This window comes from Bombina bombina, chromosome 6 (genome assembly GCF_027579735.1).
Source record: "Bombina bombina isolate aBomBom1 chromosome 6, aBomBom1.pri, whole genome shotgun sequence".
Classification (NCBI taxonomy): Eukaryota; Metazoa; Chordata; class Amphibia; order Anura; family Bombinatoridae; genus Bombina; species Bombina bombina.
This window is the reverse complement of record NC_069504.1, coordinates 389,833,285-389,855,654: the sequence shown is the minus strand read 5'-3', so window position 1 is coordinate 389,855,654 and position 22,370 is coordinate 389,833,285. Positions and strand designations below refer to the sequence as shown.

General features: G+C 39.8%; 1 protein-coding gene across 6 annotated transcripts in view; it reads left to right on the top strand.

Annotated features, from left to right (window-relative positions):
• Positions 1–22,370, top strand: part of ABLIM3 (actin binding LIM protein family member 3) — a 425,761-nt gene that overhangs the window by 313,929 nt on the left and 89,462 nt on the right. For 4 of the 6 annotated variants that reach the window (XM_053717109.1, XM_053717108.1, XM_053717110.1 and 1 more), the window contains 4 exons: positions 885–1,014; positions 1,681–1,779; positions 2,473–2,523; positions 8,437–8,565. In XM_053717109.1, coding sequence (XP_053573084.1) covers positions 885–1,014; positions 1,681–1,779; positions 2,473–2,523; positions 8,437–8,565 — 409 coding nt within the window. The remainder of the gene's footprint in view (positions 1–884; positions 1,015–1,680; positions 1,780–2,472; positions 2,524–8,436; positions 8,566–22,370) is intronic. The other 2 variants (XM_053717111.1, XM_053717113.1) reach the window with 1 other exon arrangement.

The following is a 22,370-nucleotide window of genomic DNA, read 5'->3' as shown; positions in this document are numbered from 1 at the left end:
TTATGGAGCAGCGGTCATAAAGACGGCTGCTCCATAACCCTGAGCTAATCTGAGCAGGCGGACAGGAATCGCCGGAGTTCAAACGGATCGAGTACGATCGGGTTGATTGACACCCCCTGCTGACGGCCCATTGGCCGCGAGTCTGCAGAGGGCGGCATTGCACCAGCAGCTCTTGTGAGCTGCTGGTGCAATGATGAATACGGAGAGCGTATTGCTCTCCGCATTCAGTGATGTCTTGCGGACCTGATCCGCACTGTCGGATCAGGTCTGCAAGACATTTTTTAAATTGGCCTCATTGGCTGATAGGCACTTTCTACTAATGTTCATTGGCTGATAGGTACTTCTTACTCATCCAATTATCATTAATAGGAAGTACACATCTGATATTTACATAATTTTCAATGTTTTCAGGCAAAGAAATGCCAAATTGTTTGTTTATCTTTTCTTTCATATGGATAACAGAAATATTTCAGTACAGTAGTTGTTGATGTTTAATACAATATAATTTAGGAGGCAAAGCATCATCTAAATATTGTGACTCTAAGTAACTGTTGTTGGGACCTATTTTAAATGTTCTTGACCAATTGAAGATTATTTATTACTTAAAGGGACACTCAAGTCAAACTTAAACTTTCATGATTCAGATAGAGCACACATTTTTAAACAACTTTCTGGATCACTTCCATTATCTAAATATGCACAATCTATTTTTTTTAACACTTTCTGAGGCACCAGATCCTACTAAGTATGTGCAAGATTCACAGGATATACGTAAGTGCATTTTGTGACTTCCTGATAGCTGTCACATGATGCATTAGGAATGAAAATGTAACAAATTCAACATTTGTCAGAAAATTCTCCCTTGTTTTTCATTCCTAATATAGGATATTTATGAAGGGATGGACTTACGACAGAGGAGATCTTCCAGTCCTGGTTACATTGACTCTCCCCTCTACAGCCATCGTGAAGTGTCCTTTACCATGCCCAGATCTCCACAACATTACTACAGATCAGGTAAGCAGTGTCTTATCTAAAGCTCAGCAATTAGTTTATGATAAAGTCCACCATTTCTGAGAAATAAATGTGACATCCAAAGTTTGTGTTGCTTTTGAGCTATTGAATATCTGTTTATCGAATCAGTAGTTACCTAAAAACACAGTTAATGCAGAACTAAAATATCCTATCTATCGATTTGACTGTATCTATCATTCTGACTTTTTTCTATCTATCTATCTCTCTCTCTATCTATGTGTCTGTCTGTCTATCTATCTATTGTACTATCTATCTGTCTATCTATGTGTCTGTCTGTCTATCTATATCTGTCTCTATCTTTTTCTGTCTGTCATTTTGTATATTAATAGCAATGACAGATATTTGTACTATATGCTTCATTAGCATGAAAACTGTACTTTAGGAAACGATTTTAAAAGGTCCTTAGTGCAGTAACAGATATGTTTTGGTTGAGTAAATGCAGTATGAGGTAGAGCAGGTACCATTGACTATCATTTTCATAAATCACAGATGAACTCACACTAAATTTTCTCGATTTTAAGTATCTCTCGTTTCTTTTTCTGGCTGTCTCCTTATTCATAATTCTTCTCTTTCTTACATTTGAATTACTTTCTATATGTTTCACGCTTCACTTTTCACTCTTGCTTTGCTCTCTGTACCCTCTTTCAGGCACAGAAAGTGGACCCAACTCCCCTTTTTATAGCCAGTTAGATGTGCGTTGCTCTACACCAACCCTTTATCAGGCTCCTCGGCATTTTCATATACCAGGTACGCTGAAGAAAGAGGATTGTGCAAGAGGATTAATATAAAATAAATAGATATGCAGTATATCTCATGACTTTTCAGGTGTGGAAAATGTTACTGCAAGAAACAGTGGATGGTAACGTTATATTGATGCTGCATTAATGAGTTTTTGTTTCATGAAAAATTCCAACTCTGGGTTTAAGCCCCAAGTAGCAATCCCTGGTATCCATAGGTTTAAAAGATAACGTTTTCCTTGCAGCAATGTACTCTACTTCTGCAGTTATTAGACTTCTTTAGTGTTTAAATATTTTTTCCATGCTTACAATGGTATGAACCTTGATTTGCCGGTTATAAACTGAGCTGCCTATGACAGCTTGATAGCTCCTATGCACATTCCTGTTTGGCACCATACCATTTCCTTTGCATCTACCTACACTGACACACAGCACGTCACTCCCTGGCTCCTCACCTACCACCAGCTTTAAAAGGTCTATCACACACCGGCTTATAGATACCTTATTCTCAACTGATTTTCATTTATTTTTTTTTCATCTATTTTTTTTTTTCCATTCTTTATCTTTTGTTATCCATATTATTCCTTCATTTTCTTGTCCTTGTTTGTTTCCGATTCCTTTTTCTTTTCTTCCTGAACATATTTTTTTTTCTCTTGTCTTTTATGTCCTTCTCCCTTTCCTCTTTTGTTCCTTCTCTTCACAGCTGCTGGAGAGAGTAACATTTACCGGAAACCCCCCATCTATAAACGGCATGGTACTGTGAAGACCCTGTTGCACGCTGTACCTTGTGTTGTATGCAATGCTATGCATAAAAAAAAAAAATAGTGCTGAACAACCAAACTTTCATATGGCATGTGATTAACAATACATAAAACAATATATGTGTTTCATACCCATGAGATGTTTATTCAGTGCATGCTACATATAGTCACAGTCTTCCTCCTGCTTACTGCAGAGTTGACCACTACAAAATTTTTCTCAGAAACTAATAATTCTATTGATAAGATAGAATTATGAAATTATTTGGAACCTACCTCTGTTGAGGTGTTGCATTATAAAGCATGAACAGCATGCCAGACCTCTCCCCGATTTGTGTGTGCGTGTATGTATATATGTATGTGTATATATTATTTACAAGGAGGGCTAAGCCATGAAGCAAGTAAATATATTATAAAGCTTATCATAATTGCACTAAATGTCACATACTACAACGACTGATCAGTTATAAAATGACTATGTTTGTATGACAAAAAAAAATTAAAATGGTAAGTTCACCTAATCCCATAGTGAGACAGCATCCATTTTGTTACCAGAATTCTAGTAATGAGGTTTTATATAAAGTATATAGTGTTCTCCACAGAAAATGATGCCAGTTGGGTGACTTTGTATATATACAGTATATATAAATATATATTGATTTGATTGCTGTATTTCTCACATCATAACTTGTGAAATGGCTCAGCATCACTTAGAAAATACAGGCAGTGCAGAATTATTAGGCAAGTTGTATTTTTGAGGATTAATTTTATTATTGAACAGCAACCATGTTCTCAATGAACCCAAAAAACTCATTAATATCAAAGCTGAATAGTTCTGGAAGTAGTTTTTAGTTTGTTTTTAGTTATAGCTATTTTAGGGGGATATCTGTGTGTGCAGGTGACTATTACTGTGCATAATTATTTGGCAACTTAACAAAAAACAAATATATACCCATTTCAATTATTTATTTTTACCAGTGAAACAAATATAACATCTCAACATTCACAAATATACATTTCTGACATTCAAAAACAAAACAAAAACAAATCAGTGACCAATATAGCCACCTTTCTTTGCAAGGACACTCAAAAGCCTGCCATCCATGGATTCTGTCAGTGTTTTGATCTGTTCACCATGAACATTGCGTGCAGCAGCAACCACAGCCTCCCAGACACTGTTCAGAGAGGTGTACTGTTTTCCCTCCTTGTAAATCTCACATTTGATGATGGACCACAGGTTCTCAATGGGGTTCAGATCAGGTGAACAAGGAGGCCATGTCATTAGATTTTCTTCTTTTATACCCTTTCTTGCCAGCCACGCTGTGGAGTACTTGGACGCGTTTGATGGAGCATTGTCCTGCATGAAAATCATGTTTTTCTTGAAGGATGCAGACTTCTTCCTGTACCACTGCTTGAAGAAGGTGTCTTCCAGAAACTGGAAGTAGGACTGGGAGTTTAGCTTGACTCCATCCTCAACCCGAAAAGGCCACACAAGCTCATCTTTGATGATACCAGCCCAAACCAGTACTCCACCCCCACCTTGCTGGCGTCTGAGTCGGACTGGAGCTCTCTGCCCTTTATCAATCCAGCCACGGGCCCATCCATCTGGCCCATCAAGACTCACTCTCATTTAATCAGTCCATAAAACCTTAGAAAAATCAGTCTTGAGATATTTCTTGGCCCAGTCTTAACGTTTCAGCTTGTGTGTCTTGTTCAGTGGTGGTCGTCTTTCAGCCTTTCTTACCTTGGCCATGTCTCTGAGTATTGCACACCTTGTGCTTTTGGGCACTCCAGTGATGTTGCAGCTCTGAAATATGGCCAAACTGGTGGCAAGTGGCATCTTGGCAGCTGCACGCTTGACTTTTCTCAGTTCATGGGCAGTTATTTTGCGCCTTGGTTTTTCCACACGCTTCTTGCGACCCTGTTGACTATTTTGAATGAAACGCTTGATTGTTCGATGATCACGCTTCAGAAGCTTTGCAATTTTAAGAGTGCTGCATCCCTCTGCAAGATATCTCACTATTTTTGACTTTTCTGAGCCTGTCAAGTCCTTGTTTTGACCCATTTTGCCAAAGGAAAGGAAGTTGCCTAATAATTATGCACACCTGATATAGGGTGTTGATGTCATTAGACCACACCCCTTCTCATTACAGAGATGCACATCACCTAATATGCTTAATTGGTAGTAGGCTTTCGAGCCTATACAGCTTGGAGTAAGACAACATGCATAAAGAGGATGATGTGGTCAAAATACTCATTTGCCTAATAATTCTGCACTCCCTTTATATATAGAAGTATGAATGAATGTGAAGCTGATAAAATAAGGGAGACGTTTGCTGCCCTGTCTGTGTGACATAGGTAGGGTGTTTAGAATTAGAATAGTAATAGTAAGTGATGCAAAATGAAAAGAAAGTTATTGTGGACATTCACTGTGATGACTAAACGCTCTGTCACTATGTCTCTTCTCTTCTATCTCTGCCTTGTCTCTGCCGGTCGGCTCTGTGCCGTGGTGTAAGTAAGAACTCTGCTCCTTTTCATTGTGGGAAGTCTGGCTTTATCCCAGCTCCTTACTTACAAATGTGCTTATCCTTCCAACAACAAAAAGGATGAATTAGTTAAAGATTTTTTTGTGTTTTGTTCTTTTTTTTTTTGTTCTTTTTTTTTTTTTACTTTACTCATGTCTGGCAGGCAAACTTATGCACATATCTGTAGAATAAATGCATTTGTATCTGTCTACCCTTTAAAGGGACTTTAAACATAATATCCCTCAAAGGGCTAGATTACGAGTGGCGTACTAACTGTTGCGCATGAGCATTAAGATTTATATTTTGGCTCTTTGTGTGCTTCGGTCGTAGCGTGTGTATTACCATTTAAAAATTAAACACTTTTCTTGAGCGCAATTGAATTTAACACTCAGCAGTATAGCGTGACTTCAGAGCTATGGTTAACTGTTATGCTCGACTAAAAAGTTGCGCAAAACACATCAAAAATATATTTAAATGATAAGTGGCACACTATTTTTACATTTCTGCGGTATTTTTGTTTAGCTGTAATTTTGCTCTTACTCATTTATTGTACCCACAAATATAATATACCATTTTCCTCGCCATTAAATGGACTTTCTAAAGACACCATTATTTTCATCATATCTTATAATTTACTATAAAAAAATGATAAAATATGATGAAAAAATGGGAAAAAACACACTTTTTCGAACTCTGACCCCTAAAATCTGTTACACATCTACAGCCACCAAAAAACACCCATGCTAAATAGTTTCTAAATTTCGTCCTGAGTTTAGAAATACCCAATGTTTACATGTTCTTTGCTTTTTTTTTTGCAAGTTATAGGGCAATAAGTACAAGTAGGACTTTGCTATTTCCAAACCATTTTTTTTTTTTTTCAAAATTAGTGATAGTTACATTGGAACACTGATATCTGTCAGGAATCCCTGAATAACCCTTCACATGTATATATTTGTTTTAGTAGACAACCCAAAGTATTGATCTAGGCCCATTTTGGTATATTTCATGCCACAATATTACCGCCAAATGCGATCAAATAAAAAAAATCTCTCACCTTTTCTTAAACATTTTCACAATTTTAGGTTTCTCACTGAAATTATTTACAAACAGTTAGTGCAATCATGGCACAAATGGTTGTAAATGCTTCTCTGGGATCCATTTTGTTCAGAAATAGCAGACATATATGGCTTTGGCATTGCTTTTTGTTAATTAGAAGGCTGCTAAATGCCGCTGTGCACAACACTTGTATTATGCCCAGCAGTAAAGGGGTTAATCAGGTAGCTTGTAGTGGGCTTGTATGGTTAATTTTAGCTTTAGTGTAGAGATCAGCCTCCCACCTGATACATCCCACCCCCTGATCCCTCCCTGACCCCCCTCAAACAGCTCTCTTCCCTCCCCCACCTCACAATTGTCACCGCCATTTTAAGTACTGGCAGAAAGTCTGCCAGTACTAAAATATTTTTTTATTTTAATAAATATTTATTTTGCAGTGATGGATCCCCCCTTAGCCCCCAACCTTCCTGATCCTCCCAAAACAGCTCTCTAACCCTCCACCCTCTATCTATCTTCCACCATCTTGGGTACTGGCAGCTGTCTGCCAGTACCCATTTTGCCATAATAAACGTGTTTTTTTTTTTTTTCTATTCTAAACCATTTTCTGTAGTGTAGCTGCACCCCCCTCAACACCTTACCTCTCCCCAATCCCTTTACAAAAAGTAATTTCCCTCTTTCTCCCTCTCTCCCGCAATCAACTTAATGTAGTTGTAGCATGCGCGCGCCCTCGCCCCCCGGGCTCCTGATGTCTTGCGCGCACTACAGGAACAGGAAGTCCCTTCAACGACGGGCCGCCCACCCACCTCCCTGCTACTGCTCCCACAAACCAATGAACGGCACCATCGCTGGCCCTCTCTGCATAGACAACTCTGCAACTCTATTTCTGCAGTGCCCCACTTGTGGGGCATGCAGAAATAGCATGCTCTCACTATGTTGAGTGAGATTGTGGCAGAAAGAAGCCCAGGACTGCAGCGATGTACAGGGTACGTCGCTGGTCCTTAAGGGCATAACGACCAACGTTGTACAGGGTATAACTTTGGTCATTAAGGGGTTAAGGTAGGCAAGGAGAATCCAGGAGAGTGGTCAGGCAAAGCAGGGTTCAGTAAGTAATTCAGGCAGGCACAGGTTAATCCAAAAGAGTTGTCAGACATAGCAGAGGTTATATTATTATTCAGGCAGGCACAGGTTAATCTAAAAGGGTTGTCAGACAAAGCCGAGGTCTAAACTATACTACACTAAATTATGGGGGAAACTGGGGCACTTTTGCAAACACCCGCAATAACCCCTTATCACTCGTGCGTAACTGTTAGCGCTCCACTCGTAATCTGGCCCATTATGAGATATAAAAATGTAAAAAAAGTGTTTTCTAGTTTTAAGGTATTTGAGTGGAAAGAATTTTTTAAAGTGTGTATATATATATATATATATATATACACAGTATGTGTGTATATATGTGTATACATGTGTATATATATATATATATGTATTTAAATGTTTATATATGTATGTATATACATATAGGAATATATAAATACACATATAAACATATATATATATATATATATATATATATATATATATATACACCCACATACACACATTTAGAAATGTCTTCAGTCGCGCTAACCCGACAAGTGCAATTTTAGTTTGTGCTCAAACTGTTTATTTTCAACTTATAACACTGTTAAAAATAGCCTGGTCATGATATTGTTATCGTTACTCACACTAACATTAGTGCACCACTTGCAATTTAGTCCTTAGTCATTTATTTTACAATGCAGTGAATCATTTATAATGCATGTATAAAAAATACTTTTAATGTCCCTTTAAAGGTTGCTGTTTTAGTCCTTGTGACATAATAATGTTAAAGGCCATGCATGTTTTATTTTCAGTGCACATTTTGTGCAATAAAGCACTTTGTAAATATAAATTTCCTGCACTTACAATTATAAAGATGTTCTTTAAAAAATGCTGCAATTAGCGGTTCTAGACATTATAAAGCCAGAGGTATAATAAATAACTCATACAGATTATTAGTGATGATACTGGTATAATAGAACATGGCAACGCTCCAAGCCTTTTTTCTAAGAGTATTACAGTGTAGAGATGCAATAGATTTTTATGTCTTGCACATCCTTTTTTAATCAGAGAAAAATAGATCTCTCTGAACCTCATAAAAGCAAAGAATAAAATTTATATTGGCACGTGAAGCAGATGGCAGAATGAGGAATGAAAATAACTTCTGTCATAAGACATAATTGCTAAGTGATTTTTATTGCTAGATTTATACTTCTGACGCCTTTTATATTCAACCTACTTCATTGCTTTCAGATGATCCATTTGAAGCAACCAAAAGTAAAACAAGTGATGATCTGGTACAGTCCTCCAAATATCTCCCAGCATACGCTTCTGATCCTTACTACCAGTCCGAGTCTGAGTACTGGATGTACTCACCAAAAGGTACTCACAGCTCTTTAAACAGACTCTGTGAAATATTTTACAAATAAGCAATGCTCATAAACATATTTTAAATGTCCTTGTTTAAGTGGTTGATTTACAATTTTAGATTTTTTTCATGATGAAATCAATTATTTTTTTGCATATATATTTTGTACGTTTTTGTTATGGTATATGTATATATGTTATGTACTGGTATATTAAACTAAAATATTCTGCTGTATATTTGAGTTGTTTTTGTTTTTGATGAACTGCCAAATAAAACATATTCAGTGTTCACTTTAAAACTTAAAGGAACATAACACTGATTGAGATTTTAATATTTAATTTTTAAAGGGACCAGGGGCGGAACTACAGGGGGTGTAGAGGGCACAACTGCGACTGGGCCCCTGATGGTGGGGGCCCAGCTTTAAAAAAAACAAAAACATTTTTTTCCCAATAAAAAATGTTGACCTGCCACTGCCTGCACTGATATCATGTGAGTGTGACATGATGCTTCACTAGTGTCTCTGACTACAGGGGTTAGTGTTTCTGTTTTACCCATTGGTGTTTATGTGTGTGTGTGTATGTATGTGACTGTGTGTATATTTGTGTATGTGTGTGTGTATGTATGTATGTGACTGTGTGTATATTTGTGTATGTGTGTGTGTATGTATGTATGTGACTGTGTGTATATGTATGTATGTATGTGACTGTGTGTGTATTTATGCATGTATGTGTGTGTGTATGTTTGTGGAACCATCAAATTACAGACCTTGTTACTGCAGCATGGGGGGGGGGCGGGGGTAAACAGTGTCACTATACAGTACCACTATATACAGTATGGCGGGGGCTGGACCATGTGACTACTGTGGTCACTTTAGAAAGTATTGGGGCGGGTAGGGTCAGGCCAGCCATATCACCGGCAGATTACAGACTGTGTCACTAACTCACTATATATAAACAGTGTCACTATATACAGTGATAGGGGGTCAGACCATCTCACAGACTGTGGGCGCACAGATTTGTATCAAATTCACCTTTTTTGGGGGGGAGGGGGGGTTAGAGGGGCCCTTCTTAGATTCTTGCACCTGGGCCCTGTGGTTTCTAGTTATGCCTCTGAACTGGACACTCCAGTCAAAATAAACCTTTATGATTCAGAAAGAGCATGCAGTTTTAAGACACTTTCCAATTATCAGATTTTGCACAATCTTGTTATATACACATTTTCTGGGGAATAAGATCCTACTGAGCATGTGCACAAGCTCACAGAGTATACGTATACTAGTCTGTGATTGGTTAATGTCTGTCACAATCTACTGCTTTTTTGACTTTCAGAGTAGGTGTTTAATCATTGTCTTTTTATAATGCACTTGTTAATTATGCAATTCTACTGCATTGAGTGGTCTTTTAATTATAAAAATTAGGGGGAAATGCAGCTAGGCATCAGTCCCATTGGGGGGCGCTTCCTAAGTATATACCACTATATGCATATATAAATAATAATTGCTATATAGTATACATAAATAATAAACAATGAATTAGTCAGAAAATAATAAAAAAACAACCATATATCACAAAACAAATATTGACAAAAATAAATAAATATTGTAATAATAAAGTCCTAGGGTCTTTTAATGATATATTATAAAAACTTTGCAAAATACTTTATTCATTTTGTCCCAGTTTACTGTAATTTAAAGGGGAATGAAATTCAAAATTAAACTTTCATGATTCAGATAGAGCAGGCAGTTTTAACAGACTTTTCATTCTATTATCAAATGCATACCTTCTAACATTTGGGGCTGGGTATCAGGATTGATGGGGGCCCACCACCATATTGTGGGTGGAGCTGTTTTGGAGGGGTGGGATCATGGTTGGTTAGTTGGTGAGATTGTGGGGGTGTCTGGTTGGTCGATGGGTCTGTCTGGGCAGTTTGTGGGTGTGTCTGGGTGTTTTGTGGGTGGAGCTAAGGTAAATTCTGCAAATAGGGACATATTGCTGTATCAGAGGAACAGTGGGACAGAGCTCAGAATCAGGGTCTGTCCCTCTTAAAGGGACAGTAAACCTTAAAAATAATGTTATATAATTCTGCACATAGTGCAGAATTATATAACATTATTTAGGTGCTATAGCCATAAAAGCATTTTTTACCGTTTAATTTGCTAAAAACAGAATTTATGCTTACCTGATAAATTACTTTCTCCAACGGTGTGTCCGGTCCACGGCGTCATCCTTACTTGTGGGATATTCTCTTCCCCAACAGGAAATGGCAAAGAGTCCCAGCAAAGCTGGTCACATGATCCCTCCTAGGCTCCGCCCACCCCAGTCATTCGACCGACGGACAGGAGGAAATATATATAGGAGAAACCATATGATACCGTGGTGACTGTAGTTAGAGAAAATAATTCATCAGACCTGATTAAAAAACCAGGGCGGGCCGTGGACCGGACACACCGTTGGAGAAAGTAATTTATCAGGTAAGCATAAATTCTGTTTTCTCCAACATTGGTGTGTCCGGTCCACAGCGTCATCCTTACTTGTGGGAACCAATACCAAAGCTTTAGGACACGGATGAAGGGAGGGAGCAAATCAGGTCACCTAAATGGAAGGCACCACGGCTTGCAAAACCTTTCTCCCAAAAATAGCCTCCGAAGAAGCAAAAGTATCAAATTTGTAAAATTTGGCAAAAGTGTGCAGTGAAGACCAAGTCACTGCCTTACATATCTGGTCAACAGAAGCCTCGTTCTTGAAGGCCCATGTGGAAGCCACAGCCCTAGTGGAGTGAGCTGTGATTCTTTCAGGAGGCTGCCGTCCGGCAGTCTCATAAGCCAATCGGATAATGCTTTTAAGCCAAAAGGAAAGAGAGGTAGAAGTCGCTTTTTGACCTCTCCTTTTACCAGAATAAACAACAAACAAGGAAGATGTTTGTCTGAAATCTTTAGTAGCCTCTAAATAGAATTTTAGAGCACGGACTACGTCCAAATTGTGTAACAAACCTTCCTTCTTTGAAACTGGATTCGGACACAAAGAAGGTACAACTATCTCCTGGTTAATATTTTTGTTGGAAACAACTTTCGGAAGAAAACCAGGCTTAGTACGCAAAACCACCTTATCTGCATGGAACACCAGATAGGGCGGAGAACACTGCAGAGCAGATAACTCTGAAACTCTTCTAGCAGAAGAAATTGCAACCAAAAACAAAACTTTCCAAGATAATAACTTAATATCTACGGAATGTAAGGGTTCAAACGGAACCCCTTGAAGAACTGAAAGAACTAGATTTAGACTCCAGGGAGGAGTCAAAGGTCTGTAAACAGGCTTGATCCTAACCAGAGCCTGAACAAATGCTTGAACATCTGGCACAGCTGCCAGTCTTTTGTGAAGTAAAACAGATAAAGCAGAGATCTGTCCCTTCAGAGAACTTGCAGATAATCCTTTCTCCAAACCTTCTTGTAGAAAGGATAGAATCTTAGGAATTTTTATCTTGTTCCATGGGAATCCTTTAGATTCACATCAACAGATATATTTTTTCCATATTTTATGGTAAATTTTTCTAGTTACAGGCTTTCTAGCCTGAATCAGAGTATCTATTACAGAATCTGAAAACCCACGCTTTGATAAAATCAAGCGTTCAATCTCCAAGCCGTCAGTTGGAGGGAAACCAGATTCGGATGTTCGAATGGACCCTGAACAAGAAGGTCCTGTCTCAAAGGTAGCTTCCATGGTGGAGCCGATGACATATTCACCAGGTCTGCATACCAAGTCCTGCGTGGCCACGCAGGAGCTATCAAGATCACTGAGGCCCTCTCCTGATTGATCCTGGCTACCAGCCTGGGGATGAGAGGAAACGGTGGGAATACATAAGCTAGGTTGAAGGTCCAAGGTGCTACTAGTGCATCTACTAGGGTCGCCTTGGGATCCCTGGATCTGGACCCGTAGCAAGGAACCTTGAAGTTCTGACGAGACGCCATCAGATCCATGTCTGGAATGACCCATAATTGAGTTATTTGGGCAAAGATTTCCGGATGGAGTTCCCACTCCCCCGGATGGAATGTCTGACGACTCAGAAAATCCGCTTCCCAATTTTCCACTCCTGGGATGTGGATCGCAGACAAGTGGCAGGAGTGATCCTCCGCCCATTGAATTATCTTGGTCACTTCTTTCATCGCCAGGGAAGTCCTTGTTCCCCCCTGATGATTGATATATGCAACGGTCGTCATGTTGTCTGACTGAAACCTTATGAATTTGGCCTTTGCTAGTTGAGGCCAAGCTCTGAGAGCATTGAATATCGCTCTCAGTTCCAGAATGTTTATCGGGAGAAGAGACTCTTCCTGAGACCATTGACCCTGAGCTTTCAGGGATTCCCAGACCGCGCCCCAGCCCACTAGGCTGGCGTCGGTTGTGACAATGACCCACTCTGGTCTGCGGAAGCTCATTCCCTGTGACAGATTGTCCAGGGTCAGCCACCAACGGAGTGAATCTCTGGTCTTTTGATCTACTTGAATCGTCGGAGACAAGTCTGTATAATCCCCATTCCACTGTCTGAGTATGCACAGTTGTAATGGTCTTAGATGAATTCGTGCAAAAGGAACTATGTCCATTGTTGCAACCATCAATCCTATTACTTCCATGCACTGCGCTATGGAAGGACGAGGAACAGAATGAAGTACTTGACAAGAGCTTAGAAGTTTTGATTTTCTGACCTCTGTCAGAAAAATCCTCATTTCTAAGGAATCTATTATTGTTCCCAAGAAGGGAACTCTTGTTGACGGGGACAGAGAACTTTTTTCTTTGTTCACCTTCCATCCGTGAGATCTGAGAAAGGCTAGGACGATGTCCGTATGAGCCTTTGCTTTTGACAGGGACGACGCTTGAATCAGGATGTCGTCCAAGTAAGGTACTACTGCAATGCCCCTTGGTCTTAGAACCGCTAGAAGGGACCCTAGTACCTTTGTGAAAATCCTTGGAGCAGTGGCTAATCCAAATGGAAGTGCCATAAACTGGTAATGCTTGTCCAGAAAAGCGAACCTTAGGAACTGATGATGTTCCTTGTGGATAGGAATATGTAGGTACGCATCCTTTAAATCCACGGTAGTCATAAATTGATTTTCCTGGATAGTAGGTAGGATCATTCGAATAGTTTCCATTTTGAACGATGGTACCCTGAGAAATTTGTTTAGGATATTTAGATCCAAAATTGGTCTGAATGTTCCCTCTTTTTTGGGAACTATGAACAGATTGGAATAAAATCCCATTCCTTGTTCTCTTATTGGAACTGGATGTATCACTCCCATCTTTAACAGGTCTTCTACACAATGTAAGAATGCCTGTCTCTTTATTTGGTTTGAAGATAATTGAGACCTGTGGAACCTTCCCCTTGGGGGTAGTTCCTTGAATTCCAGGAGATAACCTTGAGAAACTATTTCTAGCGCCCAAGGATCCTGAACATCTCTTGCCCAAGCCTGAGCAAAGAGAGAATGTCTGCCCCCCACTAGATCCGGTCCCGGATCGGGGGCTTTCCCTTCATGCTGTTTTGGTAGCAGTGGTAGGCTTCTTGGCCTGCTTACCCTTGTTCCAGCCTTGCATTGGTTTCCAGGCTGGTTTGGGTTGTGAAGTATTACCCTCTTGCTTAGAGGATACAGAATTAGAGACTGGTCCGTTTCTGCGAAAGGGACGAAAATTAGGCTTATTATTAGCCTTAAAAGACCTATCCTGTGGGAGGGCGTGGCCCTTTCCCCCAGTGATGTCTGAAATAATCTCTTTCAAATCAGGTCCAAATAATGTTTTACCTTTGAAAGGAATGTTAAGCAATTTTGTCTTGGAAGACACATCCGCTGACCAAGACTTTAGCCAAAGCACTCTGCGCGCCACGACAGCAAACCCTGAATTTTTCGCCGCTAATCTAGCTAATGCAAAGCGGCATCTAAAACAAAAGAGTTAGCCAATTTAAGTGCTTGAACTCTGTCCATAACCTCCTCATACGAAGATTCTTTACTGAGCGATTTTTCTAGTTTCTCGAACCAGAAACACGCTGCCGTAGTGACAGGAACAATGCATGAAATTGGTTGTAGAAGGTAACCTTGCTGTACAAAAATCTTTTTAAGCAAACCCTCTAATTTCTTATCCATAGGATCTTTGAAAGCACAACTATCTTCGATAGGAATAGTAGTGCGTTTGTTTAGAGTAGAAACCGCCCCCTCGACCTTGGGGACTGTCTGCCATAAGTCCTTTCTGGGGTCGACTATAGGAAATAATTTCTTAAATATAGGGGGGGGAACAAAAGGTATGCCGGGCCTTTCCCACTCTTTATTTACTATGTCCGCCACCCGCTTGGGTATAGGAAAAGCGTCGGGGGGCACCGGAACCTCTAGGAACTTGTCCATCTTACATAATTTCTCTGGAATGACCAAATTGTCACAATCATCCAGAGTAGATAACACCTCCTTAAGCAGTGCGCGGAGATGTTCTAATTTAAATTTAAATGTCACAACATCAGGTTCAGCTTGATGAGAAATTTTTCCTGAATCTGAAATTTCTCCATCAGACAAAACCTCCCTCATGGCCCCTTGAGATTGGTGTGAGGGTATGTCAGAACAGTTATCATCAGCGTCCTCTTGCTCTTCAGTGTTTAAAACAGAGCAATCGCGCTTTCTCTGATAAGTAGGCATTTTGGATAAAAGATTTGCTATGGAGTTATCCATTACAGCCGTTAATTGTTGCATGGTAATAAGTATTGGCGCACTAGATGTACTAGGGGCCTCCTGTGTGGGCATAACTGGTGTAGACACAGTAGGGGATGATGTAGTATCATGTTTACTCCCCTCATTTGAGGAATCATCTTGGGCAATATCATTATCTGTTGCATTACTGTCCTTACTTTGTTTGGACACTATGGCACAATTATCACATGAATTTAAATGGGGAGACACATTGGCTTTCATACATATAGAACATAGCTTATCTGATGGTACAGACATGTTAAACAGGCTTAAACTTGTCAACAAAGCACAAAAAACGTTTTAAAATAAAACCGTTACTGTCACTTTAAATTTCAAACTGAAAACACTTTATTACTGAATATGTGAAAAAGTATGAAGGAATTGTTCAAAATTCACCAAAATTTCACCACAGTGTCTTAAAGCATTAAAAGTATTGCACACCAAATTTCAGAGCTTTAACCCTTAAATTAACGGAACCGGAGCCGTTTTTACATTTAACCCCTATGCAGTCCCAGAATGAGGCTCTGTCTATAACTAGAAAGGCCCCCATCTGAAAAAGGTGTCCAACACAGTGCCTGCCGTTTTTCTAAACGTTCCCCAAGATTATAATACCAATAATTAGTTAGAATCTGCATAATATGCCTAGTAAAGCAATTGTTTTAGCCCAGAAAAATGTCTACCAGTTTTTAAGCCCTTTTTGAAGCCCTTTATTCTTTTATGTTTAACTAAGAAAATGGCTTACCGGTCCCCATGAGGGGAAATGACAGCCTTCCAGCATTACATGGTCTTGTTAGAAATATGGCTAGTCATACCTTAAGCAGAAAAGACTGCTAACTGTTTCCCCCAACTGAAGTTACTTCATCTCAACAGTCCTGTGTGGAAACAGCAATCGATTTTAGTTACTGTCTGCTAAAAATCATCTTCCTCTTACAAACAGAAATCTTCATCCTTTTCTGTTTCAGAGTAAATAGTACATACCAGCACTATTTTAAAATAACAAACACTTGATAGAAGAATAAAACTACAAAAAACTCTTAACCATCTCCGTGGAGATGTTGCCTGTGCAACGGCAAAGAGAATGACTGGGGTGGGCGGAGCCTAGGAGGGATCATGTGACCAGCTTTGCTGGGACTCTTTGCCATTTCCTGTTGGGGAAGAGAATATCCCACAAGTAAGGATGACGCCGTGGACCGGACACACCAATGTTGGAGAAATACGGCGCTTTTACAGACCCGCTCTCTGCTCTCTGCTGAGCGGGTCTGTTATTTTTAGTCAGCGCATCGGGCCAGCTGTATAGTCACAGCCCGGCCCGACCGCGCCATAGCACTAAGTGCAGCTCGCTCTGCACTTAGTCTTATGGCGCGGTCGGGCCGGGCTGTGACTATACAGAGGATATCCAAAATTGTGTTAAGCTAATTAAGACTGCTATTAGCTTGGTCGTGATTGAATAGTGGAGATGGTTCACATTAATGCATATCTTGCACAGAGGTAAAAGGAGTAATCACCCCAGTTTCTTTAACAGCATAGTCAGGGGGTTTAGTTCTACATTTTCTTGGTTACCAAAATGGAGGAAGATTTTTGTCCCATTCTGGATCTCAAAACTCTAAACTAATTGCTGAAGATTTACACCATTCTCACTGTTCTTCCTTTAGTTTAGAGGGTCAGTTCATGTCTATAATAGAATTAAAATACACATATTTGCATATCCCAATTCAAAAAGGCCACATTAATTTCCTTGTTTGTCTTTCTGAACAGGCATTTCCAATTATTGGCTGTATTATTCGGCCTAGCCACCATCCCCATTGTATTCGCCAAGATCCTTAGGATCTTGCTGATGGTGGCTTAGGCACAACCTCAGTAGTTCCTTATCTAGACAATATTATGCCTTACTTCAACAGGCAGTACTACATAAATGTACTAAAAGAGCATTGTTGTTTCTCAAACTTAAAGTCTCCTTTCTAGGATTCATTATAGACTCAGTTTTCATTACACTGTCTATGGCAGAGAAACACAGGCTCAAGCAACCGAAAGCTTGTTCTTAGCTACAGCACACCCTTGATGGTTGCAGCATCAGATGCATTTTCTTTCTCTGAGTTTCATATAAGATTTATGCAGCTGTCTCTTTTGCATCAGTGGAATTGAGATCACAAAGATCTCTCTCAGAAGATCCTTTTGGATCATGAGGCACGGTTGTCCCTGTCTTGTTGTTAGATTCACCACTACATTGTTCAGTGGACCTTCTTTCATTGGCTAGACTGGACAGTGATCACTACAGAGACCAGTCTGCTGGGCGGGGAGCATGTGGGGGTCTCTGAGGCCACAAGGACTTTAGTCTCCTAAAGAGCTGAGATTTCCTGTAAACATTTTGGAAATGTGCACAATATTCAATGCTCTTCAGAGTTGGACTCTACATCAGAAGGTGTTTGACCAGATTGTGAGATGCTGGGTGTTGTCATAGATAGATTTTATGGCCCCTGCTTGAAACACAAGCTTCCCAGTTATTGTGCGAGGATGTAGGATCCTCAGATGGATCTAGTAGATGCCAATGGTCGTTCAACCTGATGTACATCTTTCCTCTGTTTGTAATACTACCCAGAGTGATAGCTAAAATCAAGCCATGGCTTGGATGTGAAACATGTTGGATATTAAAACACTTATTAACGAGACCTTCTTGTATGGGATATATATATATATATATATATACACATAGATATATATATATATACACACTGTTAGACTTTTTAGGTTAATTGTGGTGGTTTGTGATTGTGTGTTTGTAGAACTTTGTCAACATTTTTTGACTTTTCAGCCTTTCCATATAGACAATCATTATCCACTTATACATAAACATACGGCTAGATTTAGAGTTCGGCGGTAGCCGTCAAAACCAGCGTTAGAGGCTCCTAACGCTGGTTTTGGGCTACCGCTGGTATTTAGAGTCAGTGATTAAAGGGTCTAACGCTCACTTTACAGCCGCGACTTTTCCATACCGCAGATCCCCCTACGCCATTTGCGTAGCCTATCTTTTCAATGGGATCTTCCTAACGCCGGTATTTAGAGTCGTTTCTGCAGTGAGCGTTAGAGCTCTAACGACAAGATTCCAGCCGCCTGAAAATAGCAGGAGTTAAGAGCTTTCTGGCTAACGCCGGTTTATAAAGCTCTTAACTACTGTACCCTAAAGTACACTAACACCCATAAACTACCTATGTACCCCTAAACCGAGGTCCCCCCACATCGCCGCCACTCGATTAAAAATTTTAACCCCTAATCTGCCGACCGCCACCTACGTTATACTTATGTACCCCTAATCTGCTGCCCCTAACACCGCCGACCCCTGTATTATATCTATTAACCCCTAACTTGCCCCCCACAACGTCGCCGCAAGCTACTTAAAATAATTAACCCCTAATCTTCCGACCGCAAATCGCCGCCACCTACGTTATCCCTATGTACCCCTAATCTGCTACCCCTAACATCGCCGACCCCTATGTTATATTTATTAACCCCTAATCTGCCCCCCACAACGTCGCCGACACCTACCTACACTTATTAACCCCTAATCTGCCGAGCGGACCTGAGCGCTACTATAATAAAGTTATTAACCCCTAATCCGCCTCACTAACCCTATCATAAATAGTATTAACCCCTAATCTGCCCTCCCTAACATCGCCGACACCTACCTTCAATTATTAACCCCTAATCTTCCGATCGGAGCTCACCGCTATTCTAATAAATGTATTAACCCCTAAAGCTAAGTCTAACCCTAACACTAACACCCCCCTAAGTTAAATATAATTTTTATCTAACGAAATAAATTAACTCTTATTAAATAAATAATTCCTATTTAAAGCTAAATACTTACCTGTAAAATAAATCCTAATATAGCTACAATATAAATAATAATTATATTATAGCTATTTTAGGATTAATATTTATTTTACAGGCAACTTTGTAATTATTTTAACCAGGTACAATAGCTATTAAATAGTTAAGAACTATTTAATAGTTACCTAGTTAAAATAATAACTAATTTACCTGTAAAATAAATCCTAACCTAAGATATAATTAAACCTAACACTACCCTATCAATAAAATAATTAAATAAACTACCTACAATTACCTACAATTAACCTAACACTACACTATCAATAAATTAATTAAACACAATTGCTACAAATAAATAAAATTAAATAAACTATCTAAAGTACAAAAAATAAAAAAGAACTAAGTTACAGAAAATAATAAAATATTTACAAAGATAAGAAAAATATTACAACAATTTTAAACTAATTACACCTACTCTAAGCCCCCTAATAAAATAACAAAGCCCCCCAAAATAAAAAATTCCCTACCCTATTCTAAAATACAAATATTACAAGCTCTTTTACCTTACCAGCCCTGAACAGGGCCCTTTGCGGGGCATGCCCCAAGAATTTCAGCTCTTTTGCCTGTAAAAAAAAACATACAATACCCCCCCCCAACATTACAACCCACCACCCACATACCCCTAATCTAACCCAAACCCCCCTTAAATAAACCTAACACTACCCCCCTGATGATCTTCCTACCTTGTCTTCACCATGCCAGGTTCACCGATCCGTCCTGGCTCCAAGATCTTCATCCAACCCAAGCGGGGGCTAGACATCCACTGAAGAAGTCCAGAAGAGGGTCCAAAGTCTTCCTCCTATCCGGCAAGAAGAGGACATCCGGACCGGCAAACATCTTCTCCAAGCGGCATCTTCGATCTTCTTCCATCCGATGACGACCGGCTCCATCTTGAAGACCTCCAGCGCGGATCCATCCTCTTCTTCCGACGACTAGACGACGAATGACGGTTCCTTTAAGGGACGTCATCCAAGATGGCGTCCCTCGAATTCCGATTGGCTGATAGGATTCTATCAGCCAATCGGAATTAAGGTAGGAATTTTCTGATTGGCTGATGGAATCAGCCAATCAGAATATAGTTCAATCCGATTGGCTGATCCAATCAGCCAATCAGATTGAGCTCGCATTCTATTGGCTGTTCCGATCAGCCAATAGAATGCGAGCTCAATCTGATTGGCTGATTGGATCAGCCAATCGGATTGAACTTGATTCTGATTGGCTGATTCCATCAGCCAATCAGAAAATTCCTACCTTAATTCCGATTGGCTGATAGAATCCTATCAGCCAATCGGAATTCGAGGGACGCCATCTTGGATGACGTCCCTTAAAGGAACCGTCATTCGTCGTCTAGTCGTCGGAAGAAGAGGATGGATCCGCGCTGGAGGTCTTCAAGATGGAGCCGGTCGTCATCGGATGGAAGAAGATAGAAGATGCCGCTTGGAGAAGATGTTTGCCGGTCCGGATGTCCTCTTCTTGCCGGATAGGAGGAAGACTTTGGACCCTCTTCTGGACTTCTTCAGTGGATGTCTAGCCCCCGCTTGGGTTGGATGAAGATCTTGGAGCCAGGACGGATCGGTGAACCTGGCATGGTGAAGACAAGGTAGGAAGATCATCAGGGGGGTAGTGTTAGGTTTATTTAAGGGGGGTTTGGGTTAGATTAGGGGTATGTGGGTGGTGGGTTGTAATGTTGGGGGGGGGTATTGTATGTTTTTTTTTACAGGCAAAAGAGCTGAAATTCTTGGGGCATGCCCCGCAAAGGGCCCTGTTCAGGGCTGGTAAGGTAAAAGAGCTTGTAATATTTGTATTTTAGAATAGGGTAGGGAATTTTTTATTTTGGGGGGCTTTGTTATTTTATTAGGGGGCTTAGAGTAGGTGTAATTAGTTTAAAATTGTTGTAATATTTTTCTTATCTTTGTAAATATTTTATTATTTTCTGTAACTTAGTTCTTTTTTATTTTTTGTACTTTAGATAGTTTATTTAATTTTATTTATTTGTAGCAATTGTGTTTAATTAATTTATTGATAGTGTAGTGTTAGGTTAATTGTAGGTAATTGTAGGTAGTTTATTTAATTATTTTATTGATAGGGTAGTGTTAGGTTTAATTATATCTTAGGTTAGGATTTATTTTACAGGTAAATTTGTTATTATTTTAACTAGGTAACTATTAAATAGTTCTTAACTATTTAATAGCTATTGTACCTGGTTAAAATAATTACAAAGTTGCCTGTAAAATAAATATTAATCCTAAAATAGCTATAATATAATTATAATTTATATTGTAGCTATATTAGGATTTATTTTACAGGTAAGTATTTAGCTTTAAATAGGAATCATTTATTTAATAAGAGTTAATTTATTTCGTTAGATAAAAATTATATTTAACTTAGGGGGGTGTTAGTGTTAGGGTTAGACTTAGCTTTAGGGGTTAATACATTTATTAGAATAGCGGTGAGCTCCGGTCGGCAGATTAGGGGTTAATAATTGAAGTTAGGTGTCGGCGATGTTAGGGAGGGCAGATTAGGGGTTAATACTATTTATGATAGGGTTAGTGAGGCGGATTAGGGGTTAATAACTTTATTATAGTAGCGCTCAGGTCCGCTCGGCAGATTAGGGGTTAATAAGTGTAGGCAGGTGTCGGCGACGTTGTGGGGGGCAGATTAGGGGTTAATAAATATAACATAGGGGTCGGCGATGTTAGGGCAGCAGATTAGGGGTACATAGGGATAACGTAGGTGGCGGCGGTTTACGGAGCGGCAGATTAGGGGTTAAAAGTGTAATGCAGGGGTCAGCGATAGCGGGGGCGGCAGATTAGGAGTTAATAAGTGTAAGGTTAGGGGTGTTTAGACTCGGGGTACATGTTAGGGTGTTAGGTGCAGACGTAGGAAGTGTTTCCCCATAGGAAACAATGGGGCTGCGTTAGGAGCTGAACGCTGCTTTTTTCCAGGTGTTAGGTTTTTTTTCAGCTCAAACAGCCCCATTGTTTCCTATGGGAGAATCGTGCACGAGCACGTTTTTGAGGCCGGCCGCGTCCGTAAGCAACTCTGGTATCGAGAGTTGCATTTGCGGTAAAAATGCTCTACGCTCCTTTTTTGGAGCCTAACGCAGCATTTGTTTGAACTCTCGATACCAGAGTTAAATTTATGGTGCGGCCAGAAAAAAACCCGCGGAGCGTTAACAGCCCTTTTACCGCCAAACTCCAAATCTAGGCCATAGACTTTTAA